The 12,163-nt window shown below is 38.5% G+C and overlaps 2 protein-coding genes across 2 annotated transcripts; both read right to left on the bottom strand.

Annotated features, from left to right (window-relative positions):
* Positions 1–716: 716 nt before the first annotated feature.
* LOC143018178 (uncharacterized) lies at positions 717–1,556 on the bottom strand. The gene has a single exon (XM_076173361.1). It carries the CDS (start codon positions 1,554–1,556, stop codon positions 717–719), a length of 840 nt encoding a protein of 279 aa, XP_076029476.1.
* A 4,863-nt stretch (positions 1,557–6,419) lies between these two features.
* On the bottom strand, positions 6,420–7,259 carry LOC143018172 (uncharacterized). Its single transcript, XM_076173349.1, has one exon. The coding sequence runs from the start codon at positions 7,257–7,259 to the stop codon at positions 6,420–6,422; it is 840 nt and encodes a 279-aa protein (XP_076029464.1).
* Positions 7,260–12,163: the final 4,904 nt, after the last annotated feature.

Raw genomic sequence — 12,163 nt, 5'->3', positions numbered from 1 at the left:
CTCCTGTCAGTTCTATCTTCTCCTTTTGATAGTCTGAGCAATGCTCTCAAATCACCTCTTTCTCTTCTTTCTTTCTTTGATGATAGGTCCAGTGCTTTCAGTCTCTTTTAATCGATTAAGTCGATAATATGAACAAATCAAAACTACTTATTAATATTGTGAAATATGTTTAAGTTGTTTTGCTATATAACGAAATATTTAAATCGAATTTTTTCTTCTGATTTAAGTGAGTTTGGACGATTATTCCAGTTGTCGCCAGGTGATTTTATTCAGCTGAGGGAAACCCCCAAAGGGTTGATATTTGAAGTTAAATCTTTAATAAACAAGGCGTCAAAGCCTTTTTAAGTTTCGATGTGCGGACATCGTAATATGAAATATATTCTTACTATTTTCTTTATTAATTTTTTTCCTGTTTCCAGTTATATTTGACTTTATTTCACTTCAAGCGGGTTTTGGACAGGGAGCGGTTTTAGTCAATCTTATATGGTACGATCTTGATAAAGTTGCTTTTCATAGAAAATTCAAATGTCATCATTCCAATGCATATAAAGCTTTTATATGTCCAAGCTTATTAAAGTTATTTTTTGTATCAATTCTAATGTTCCAGAGTGAGCAAAGTTGCGTATCAACAATGATGTCAGTAAAGATGTTGAATCATCACGCAATTCAAAGTAATCCAAAAAGGATTTTCTTAACGATTTTTATAGTTAAATAACTCAAATTTTGAGTGCAGAAAACTTTTCAGTGACGATGTCCAAGAGGATGTTGAAACGAACATCACGAAGTCTTTGGACAAGATCATCAACTGAAATTCTATCCTCAGGTTTGTAAGTCCTTGTGCTTGCGATAAGAGAAGAAATTTCTTCATTTCGGTCTTCCTGGGCAATAAGGGAAGCCAACAGATAACCGATCGAGTACACATCACTTCCGGAAGAAGTTCCTCGTCCCTTGAAAAGCTCGGGAGCAATGTGAGGAAAAGTGATGTGCCCGGTTCTGTTCTTGCTGTAGACGCCCTTGCCGATGGGAACAGCGCTTCCGAAGTCAATTAGCGTTGCGTCCCAAAGGTCGCGGTTCCTCGTCACGACAATGTTATCTTGTTTTAGGTCGTTATGAGTCCAGCCACGATGATGAATCAGGCGGACGCTCTCTGCGACTTGATAAACGATGTCGACAGCCTCATATTTGGAGAGCTGTCGTCGCTGAATCAACTTATAAAGAGAGCGTCCCCCGCAGCTGGTGATCACAGTGACTGGGTTTCTGCCTACGCCGAAAAGAGTCGGGACACGAGGAACTCCTGACAACGCTGCCAGAGCCTCGGCCTCTTTAACCATGGCGGGCAGAAACCTTCTCTTTCTAAAGACTTTGGCGACCGCTCGCCTGTCCCCCGCTTGAAGAAGGAAGACCTTGGCGAAGGTTCCTTCGCCGTGACGTCGGCCATTCCTTAGAAGTCTCTTGAGGACTTCGGTCTTAATCCAAGTCAGCGTACGTTGTTGCTCCATTGTTGTGCTAAAGAAAAATAATTCCCAATTCTTAAACCAATTCCGGTCCAGGGCCATCTTTGTCATGACTCGTTAGCTCGAGCTTAGATTAGGTCCAAAATGCGAGCATGAATATTAAGGCGAGTTCGTGTATACAATACACGATACGACATTAAGGACGATCATGTAATGCAAATATTGTTCATTTATCACACACACACACACACACACACACACACACACACACACACACACACACACACACACACACACACACACACTATAGCGCGCACGCACACACACACACACACACACACACACACACACACACACACACACACACACACACACACACACACACACACACACACACACACACACACACACACACACACACACACACACACACACACACACACACACACACACACACACACACACACACACACACACACACACACACACACACACACACACACACACACACATACACACACAGTTGGTAGAGTTCCCGGCGCCACTACGGCCGTCCGGATTCGAATCCTGCCAGGGCTGAAATAAATTCAGTATCGCTGCGCTGTGAGTCGTTACTCCAATTCTCGTGGCCGGGGATTTGTGTGTTTGTGTGTGTGTGTGTGTGTGTGTGTGTGTGTGTGTGTGTGTGTGTGTGTGTGTGTGTGTGTGTGTGTGTTAGGTCACAATATTACCCATACATTGATCAGATATGAGCTCTGAGCTCTCTTCCGAGAGGGCAATAGCTGTCGATCACGAGTCCAACACGTGATTCAAGAATATTGTGAATCACAGACACACACATACACACACACACACACACACACACACACACACACACACACACACACACACACACACACACACACACACACACACACACACACACACACACACCCGCGGTTGATAGAGTATTTGGCGCGGTTGATAGAGTACTGGACTGCCAGGACGGTGGTGCCGGCAGCACCTGGTTCGAATCCTGCCCACGGCCGAAATTATTTCGGTATCGCTGCGCTTCGGGGCGTTACTCCGACTCTCCTGGGCGGGGAGTTGGGGGGGGGGGGGTACGGTCATAGCATTACCCATAGATCGGTCATACGAGCTCTGAGGTCTTCCGGGAGGGAAATAGCTGTCGATCACGAATCCAACACGTGATCCAAAGACCAAGTGAATACACACACACACACACACACACATTATGGATTTATTTCTATAAAAGAAAATAATTGCCAATGTGTCACAGTGTAATGTACTAATACAGTATACTGTATAATATGGATACAAAGTAGCCCGCCAACAGGCGGAGGAATACATCGTCATTATCCAACTCTGCCAAAATAGTTTAAGTACAAACTTATTATATGGACTTAACAGTTTTTTATCTTTTGAATGAGGTGCTCTGGTTATGTCGGTTATATTTATTGAGTTTAAATACGTTACAGTAAATTAGTGGACTAAGTTCAAATGCGCCATATATTTTGTTCTGAATATTGTCGACATTTCCAGGCGGGAGTGCTCAGTTTGGCGGGAACTTGTGTTGCTTAACCCATTCAACTCCGATGACAAGATGTCTTGTCATTTGGTCAAATAAAACAAAAAATCATAATAAAACAACAAAATGTTTGATGATCAAACAGCACCAGAAAAATATGACGTCGTCAGTCCTCCTCCTCGAGGAGGAGGACTGATGACGTCATATTTTTCTGGTGCTGTTTGATCATCAAACATTTTGTTGTTTTATTATGATTTTTTGTTTTATTTGACCAAATGACAAGACATCTTGTCATCGGAGTTGAATGGGTTAAATATTTGTGTGTGATTTTTCGAAATTTATGTGAAAAAATAGTGCATCCCTCTTAAGCTCGAAGAAAAAACTATTGAGTACTTTTTACAACAACTCACTATGGATATCAGGTAGGGAAATATTGATTGTGGATGTTGTTATTTGTTTAATAATGATAAAAAAGTCAATCAACCAAAGCTTGTAGCTTTGGTGACCGTTGATACGACAGTGACGTCATGTCGATTCGATTTATGGGAATGGCGACATTGTCCGTTTATATTTCATTATTTTCGTATATGAAATATAAGGGATATAAGAAATATTTTTTTTATGTTGAATGCGTATATATTTAAATTGATTCTGGTTATTTCGAGATAATGACTAATTTGATGTTCATATATCATTGTACTATATACAGGTTATGCAATGAGAATATGTTGATCATGCTGAACACCAACTGAATTAACCTTCTTATATAAATTTTGCGAATCAATATTCTCTAATTATGTTGTATGCAAGAAATATGGGTATTTCAGGTTTACGATTAGCAAGGCCTGTAACTGAAAAAAATGGTATTAAACAAATGCAGCCCTTACACAAGTAAATAATTTGGGCGAAGATAGATTAACGGTAACTGTATTGTTACATGTTAATGATGGACAATCGACCGTATTTACTCCGAGAATAAGGTCGATCTTTTGGGACCCTGAAATAATTATATTTCTACCTTTCCTCCTCCTTCCTTGCTTCCTTTCTTCTCCACATATGAACGCATACATAAACATGCGTTGGCACATACAGACATGCCCACATATACGACTCGTAGCGCAGTGGTAGAGTTCCTGGTCACCACTACGGCGGTCCGAGTTAGAATCCCGCCAGGGCAGAAATAAATTCAGAATCGCTGCTCTGTGAGTCGTTACTCCACCTCTCGTGGGTGGGGAGTTGGGTGTGTGAGTACGTGTAAGGTCACAGCATTACCCATAGATCGGTCATATATGAGCTCTGAGCTCTCTTCCGGAAAGGTAATAGCTGTCGATCACGAGTCCAACACGTGTTCCAACACAATGATGATGAATAACACACACACACACGAAGATATGCACACACACACACACACACACACACACACACACACACACACACACACACACACACACACACACACACACACACACACACACACACACACACACACACACACACACACACACACACACACACACACACGAACGCACGCACACATGCAAAAACATACACGTACACAGGCACACACACACGCACACGCAAACACACGACTCGGTGGCGCGGTTGGTAGAGTCCCCGACTGTCGCTACGGCGGTACGTGTTCGAATCCTGCCCAGGGCTGAAATAATTTCAGTATCGCTGTGCTTCGAGTCGTTACCCCAACTCTCGTGGGCTGGGAGTTGGGGTGTGTGCGTGTAAGGTCATATCATTAGCCAGAGATTGGTTATACGAGCTCTTAGCTCTCTTAGCTGAAAAGTTTGTTTGTATCTTGCTTGCTTGCTTGAAACCGTCACCCAGCAAATCAGAAAAAGAGATATGACGTCACGACTGAGGACCAGCCAATCAGAAGAGGAGACCAGAAGAAAAGATATGACGTCACGACTGAGGACTAGCCAATCAGAAGAGACATCATATGATTCCAAACAACGACGACATGACGTCACAATCTTCTGCATTTCACTTCTTAAAACAACGTATCATTTAAATTTTCATTTGACCCAACAGAGATATATATCTGTTTATATATACTTATAAAATTTTCATATTCAGTATTTAAAAGTATATTTAACTCCTGAATTAGCAACGACGACATGACGTCACAATCTTCTGCATTTCACTTCTTATAACTAATCAAGTCACTGGCTTCGTCTACTGAATAGAATTAAGAGCTCTAAATTACATTCAATTTGATATAGAAACTTATTTTCTGTGATTTATACTATACGGTGATAGTGACATAATATATCTATCATAAAGTTTGTATTTATAAATGTTGCTACTTGCTCAAGTCCCATGGGACTCCCTGAATGATATTGATAACGAGTGGGATTGGGAGTGGGATGACGAGACGTGATATAACATAAGCATAATTGAGGAGAATGTTGTATATATAAGAGTATTGTCTTAATAAAGATTTTATTGACCATTTTATTAACAACGTATCATTTTAGATTTTATTTGATCAAACGGGTCACTGGTGGTCTAGTATATATATATTTATATATATATATATATGTATATATATATATATATATATATATATATTATATATATATATATATATATATATATATATATATATATATTTGGGCGCTCGCTTACAGACAGGCACGCAGTTCTACCTTCCCAGTTCATTGATCCATTGGTGCTAATGACCCGTTCTCTCCTATTCTGTCCTATACTAATAGGTCTCCTGTCAGTTCTATCTTCTCCTTTTGATAGTCTGAGCAATACTTTCAAATCACCTCTTTCTCTTCTTTCTTTCTTTGATGAAAGGTCCAGTGCTTTCAGTCTCTTTTAATCGATAAAGTCGATAATATGAACAAGTTAAAACTACTAAGAATGAGAAATATGTTTGTTTTGCTATATAACGAAATATTTAAATAGAAAATTTTCTTCTGAGTTTCGTGAGTTTGGTCGATTGTTTCAGTTGTCGCCGGGTGATTTTATTCAGCTGAGGGAAACCCCCAAAGGGTTGATATTTGAAGATAAATCTTAAAAAAAAAACAAGGCGAAAAGCCTTTTTAAGTTTAGATGTGTGGACATCGTAATATGAAATATATTCTTACTATTTTCTTTATTAATTTTTTCCTGTTATCAATTATATTTTACTTTATTTCACTTCAAGCGGGTTTTGGACAGGGAGCGGTTTTAGTCGATCTTATATGGTACGATCTTGATAAAGTTGCTTTTCATAGAAAATTCACATTCCATCATTCCGATGCATATAAAGCTTTTATACATCCAAGCTTATTAAAGTTATTTTTTTTTATCAATTCTAATGGTCCAGAGTGAACAAAGTTGCGTATCAACGATGATGTCATTAAAGTTGTTGAATCATCACGCAATTCAAAGTAATCCAAAGATGATTATCTTAACGATTTTGATAGTTAAATAACTCAAATTTTGAGTTCAGAAAACTGTTCTGTGATGATGTCCAAGAGGATGTTGAAACGAACATCACGAAGTCTTTGGACAAGATCATCAACTGAAATTCTATCCTCAGCCTTGTAAGTCATTGTACTTGCGATAAGAGAAGAAATTTCTTCATTTCTATCTTCCTGGGCGATAAGAGAAGCTAACAGATAACCGATCGAGTACACATCACTTCCAGAAGAAGTTCCTCGTCCCTTGAAAAGCTCGGGAGCAATGTGAGGAAAAGTGATGTGCCCGGTTCTGTTTTTGCTGTAGACGCCCTTGCCGATGGGAACAGCACTTCCAAAGTCAATTAGGGTTGCGTCCCAAAGGTCGCTGTTCCTCTTGACGACAATGTTATCTACTTTTAGGTCGTTATGACTCCAGCCACGATGATGAATCAGGCGGACGCTCTCTGCGACTTGATAAACGATGTCGACAGCCTCATATTTGGAGAGCTGCCGTCGCTGAATCAACTTATATAGAGAGCGTCCCCCGCAGCTGGTGATGAGCGTGACTGGGTTTCTGCCTACGCCGAAAAGAGTCGGGACACGAGGAACTCCTGACAACGCTGCCAGAGCCTCGGCCTCTTTGACCATGGCGGGCAGAAACCTTCTCTTCTTGAAGACTTTAGCAACTCCTCTCCTGTCCCCCGCTTGAAGGAGGTAGACCTTGGCGAACGTTCCTTCGCCGTAACGTCGGCCGTTCCTTAGAAGTCTCTTCAGGACTTCGGCCTCAATCCAGGTCAGCGCACGTTGTTGCTCCATTATTGTGCCAAAGAAAAATAATTCCCAATTCTTAATCCAATTCCGGTCCAGGGCCATCTTTGTCATGACTCGTTAGCTCGAGCTTAGATTAGGTCCAAAATGCAAGCACGAATATTAAGGCGAGTTCGTGTATACAATACACGATACGACATTAAAGACGATCATGTAATGCAAATATTGTTCATTTATCACACACACACACACACACACACACACACACACACACACACACACACACACACACACACACACACACACACACACACACACACACACACACACACGCACACACACACACACATATACACACACACACACACACACACACGAACGCACGCACACATGCAAAAACATACACGTACATAGGCACACACACACGCACACACACATACACACACGACTCAGTGGCGCGGTTGGTAGAGTTCCTGTCTGTCACTACGGCTGTCCGGGTTCGAATGCTGCCCAAGGCTGAAATAATTTCAGCATCGCTGCGCTTTGAGTCGTTACTCCAATCCTCGTGGGCTGGGAGTTGGGGTGTGTGCGTGTAATGTCACACTATTAACCATAGATCGGTTATACGTGCTCTGAGCTCTCTTCCGGGAGGGAAATAGTTGTCGATCACGAGTCCAAAACGTGATGCAAAGACCATGGTAACTACACACACACACACACACACACACACACACACACACACACACACACACACACACACACACACACACACACACACACACACACACACGTGTGTGTATGCCTGAGTGATTTATAATGGTTTTGGATTACTTGTTGGACTCGTGATCAACAGCTATTTTCCTCCCGGAAGAGAGTTCAGATCTCGTATATATATATATATGTATATATATATATAAGTATATATATGTAAATATGTGTATATATATATATATATAAGTATATATATGTATATATATATAGATATATATAAATATATGTATACATATATATATATATGTATGTATATGGCTATATTATGACAAATAAAATTGAAGGCAAAAGAAGTTGACGAGGAGAAATGGGAGAATTTTACGCCTTAACGTTTCGACCCGCAGGGTCTTGTTCACAAAGCTAACAACTCAAACATAACCGGATATTTTATACACGGACGGGTCATCTTATGGGACGCTTCGGAGAGCTTGTTATTTTATCTGCGTATTCTTTTATTATTAATAAGCTTGTGGCTTTTGCTAAACATATAAATCCTTCTCTATGGTTAATGTTGTTATTAGTGTTGATATATGCTGCCTCAATTGTCTTTCTTAGTTTCTTGGATGATCCTTTATTTAATACGGTTGTGTTGTTCCAGTCTGGAAGGTGACCATGTTTATCCACATGTATTACTATGGAGTTAGATGTCCTATGGGCTTTTACGTCATTTTTATGTTCATTTATCCTTTTATTAAGTCCGCGACCAGATTCACCAAAATATGAAGAGGGACAGCTTTTACACGGGATCTTATAAACAACGCTGTTTTCGTTAGTGGGATTATTGTCGCTACGTGTTACCAAATGTCCTACTTTGCTACCTGACGTCCTGGCTATTTTAATACCCGCTTTTAGAAGAAAAGTGTCTAGGTATGAATTACATTAGAGTTTGGTACTGTGATATATCTGGTTTCATTATTACATTTATTATCATTCTTATTTTTATTTTCATCTTTACTTTTGTTAATTATTTCTTTGGCTTTCTTTTTCAACCTACATAAGAGACCTTTTGGATATTTGAGTTTGATGAAAGTCTCAGTAATATGTTGTAATTCAGGATCTAGAAATTCTTTACTGCATATACGAAATGCTCTGAGGAAGAAACCTATCATAATACCTGTTTTAGTTCTGTCATCATCCCCTGAGTAGAAGTGTATATAGTCTTCTTTATTGGTGGGTTTCCGGTATACTGAAAATTTCACATTTTTATCTATTCTATGGATAATTGTGTCTAAGGTAATTTTCCGTTATTTTCATTTTCTGCAGTAAATTGTATATTTTCATTTACACTGTTTAATCTCCTGAGTTTGTTATTAATGTCTGTATCTTTAGGTACAATTACGAGTATGTCATCAACATACCTAAACCATTTACTATTCCTACCTATTATAGTCATGTATTCTTCTGTTTCGAGTATTTCCATGTATAAATTTGCTAACACTGCAGAAAGAGGACTACCCATGGCGAGGCCAGAATGTTGTCTGTATTCAATATTATCAAAAGTGAAAGCGCCAAATCCTACACAAAGAGAAATTAATTCGAGGTAATCTTTTTTGGGTACGGGTAAATCTTCATTTTTCAAATTATTTACTACTCGTTCAACAGCATTTAGAGCGCCTTTTATTGATACTCGAGTATACAAAGAGGTGACATCGTAGCTGGCTAGTTTCTTGTTATTGAAATCTAAAACTTTTAATCTGTTAATTAGATCCGACGAATTTCGTAGATGTGCATCACTGATAGTTCCTAAAGTATTGGATAAAGGTTTAGCTAAACATTTGGCTAACTTATGAGGTGCACTATTGATTCCTGACGTAATGGGGCGCATAGGAATTCCTGTTTTGTGAATCTTAGGCAGGCCGTGCATTCTTGGTGGTATGGGTGCTTCTTCAAGTAAGTTTAATAGTTTTTTCCCTTGTTCTGATTTCTTTAATATTTTTCTCGCTTTTGTTGTGAATTTTTCGCCTTCATTTTTTGCGTAACCATTATGTTTTTTCTCGTAAGTTTCACTGTCACTGAGTAAATCTAACATTTTATTATTGTAGTCTTGTTGGTTCATTACTATTATACCTCCTCCTTTGTCTGCACTTGTGATTATAATATTTTTGTCTTTATTTAGGCAAATTAAAGCATTGAGAAATCTTTTTGGAATAACACATTTGTTCTTGTTTGCTAAGGCTTGATAGCATGTGGTAATACCTTGAATAAAACCTTTGTCTACATCATCCATTTTCCATATATAGTTTTTGTTTAGATATTCACTAAATTTCTTTTTGTGAATTCCGACATCAAATTTCATACCTAACGATAGTGCTTGAATTTCTGTATCTGAGAGTTGTCTGTCTGAAAGGTTCGTTACTAATTCCGGATTACCCGCATTGTTCCAATCACTATTTTCACATAACTGTTTTAATTTTCGCTCTAATTTCTTACTGTGTTCTTCTCTTTGTTTATGAAGTCTATTCGAAAGCCATCGCGGTATTGGTATCTCACTTGTTTCACTACATAATGTACTTACTTGGTCTTGTAGATTCTCTATTGCTTCTTCTAAGTAAGCTCTGGCCACATTTCCAAACGGGTGTTTTGTGTTTCTTAGTTGTTTCGGTGCTGATTTTGGGAGAACTTGGTCATCTAGGCAATCTTTGAGAAATTGTCCGCGTAGTGTATAACTTTCCATTTGTCGTCTTCTGTTGTATTCTCTCCATATTTCCTCTCTTCTATCACCTTTCGACATATTGACTATATTATGACAAATAAAATTGAAGGCAAAAGAAGTTGACGAGGAGAAATGGGAGAATTTTACGCCTTAACGTTTCGACCCGCAGGGTCTTGTTCACAAAGCTAACAACTCAAACATAACCGGATATTTTATACACGGACGGGTCATCTTATGGGACGCTTCGGAGAGCTTGTTATTTTATCTGCGTATTCTTTTATTATTAATAAGCTTGTGGCTTTTGCTAAACATATAAATCCTTCTCTATGGTTAATGTTGTTATTAGTGTTGATATATGCTGCCTCAATTGTCTTTCTTAGTTTCTTGGATGATCCTTTATTTAATACGGTTGTGTTGTTCCAGTCTGGAAGGTGACCATGTTTATCCACATGTATTACTATGGAGTTTGATGTCCTATAGGCTTTTACGTCATTTTTATGTTCATTTATCCTTTTATTAAGTCCGCGACCAGATTCACCAAAATATGAAGAGGGACAGCTTTGACACGGGATTTAATAAACAACGCTGTTTTCGTTAGTGGGATTATTGTCGCTACGTGCTACCAAAGGTCCTACTTTGCTACCTGACGTCCTGGCTATTTTGATGCCCGCTTTTAGGAGAAAAGTGTCTAGGTATGAATTAACATTAGAGTTTGGTACTGTGATATATCTGGTTTTATTATTACATTTATTATCATTCTTATTTTTATTTTCATCTTTACTTTTGTTAATTATTTCTTTGGCTTTCTTTTTCAACCTACATAAGAGACCTTTTGGATATTTTAGTTTGATGAAAGTCTCAGTAATATGTTGTAATTCAGGATCTAGAAATTCTTTACTGCATATACGAAATGCTCTGAGGAAGAAACCTATTATAATACCTGTTTTAGTTCTGTCGTCATGTCCTGAGTAGAAGTGTATATAGTCTTCTTTATTGGTGGGTTTCCGGTATACTGAAAATTTCACATTTTTATCTATTCTATGGATAATTGTGTCTAAGAAAGGTAATTTTCCGTTATTTTCATTTTCTGCAGTAAATTGTATATTTTCATTTACACTGTTTAATCTCCTGAGTTTGTTATTAATGTCTGTATCTTTAGGTACAATTACGAGTATGTCATCAACATACCTAAACCATTTACTATTCCTACCTATTATAGTCATGTATTCTTCTGTTTCGAGTATTTCCATGTATAAATTTGCTAACACTGCAGAAAGAGGACTACCCATGGCGAGGCCAGAATGTTGTCTGTATTCAATATTATCAAAAGAGAAAGCGCCAAATCCTACACAAAGAGACAGACAACTCTCAGATACAGAAATTCAAGCACTATCGTTAGGTATGAAATTTGATGTCGGAATTCACAAAAAGAAATTTAGTGAATATCTAAACAAAAACTATATATGGAAAATGGATGATGTAGACAAAGGTTTTATTCAAGGTATTACCACATGCTATCAAGCCTTAGCAAACAAGAACAAATGTGTTATTCCAAAAAGATTTCTCAATGCTTTAATTTGCCTAA

This window comes from Oratosquilla oratoria, chromosome 3 (genome assembly GCF_046742065.1).
Source record: "Oratosquilla oratoria isolate Oo_2021 chromosome 3, ASM4674206v1, whole genome shotgun sequence".
Classification (NCBI taxonomy): domain Eukaryota; kingdom Metazoa; phylum Arthropoda; class Malacostraca; order Stomatopoda; family Squillidae; genus Oratosquilla; species Oratosquilla oratoria.
This window is presented reverse-complemented; position numbering and strand designations above follow the sequence as displayed.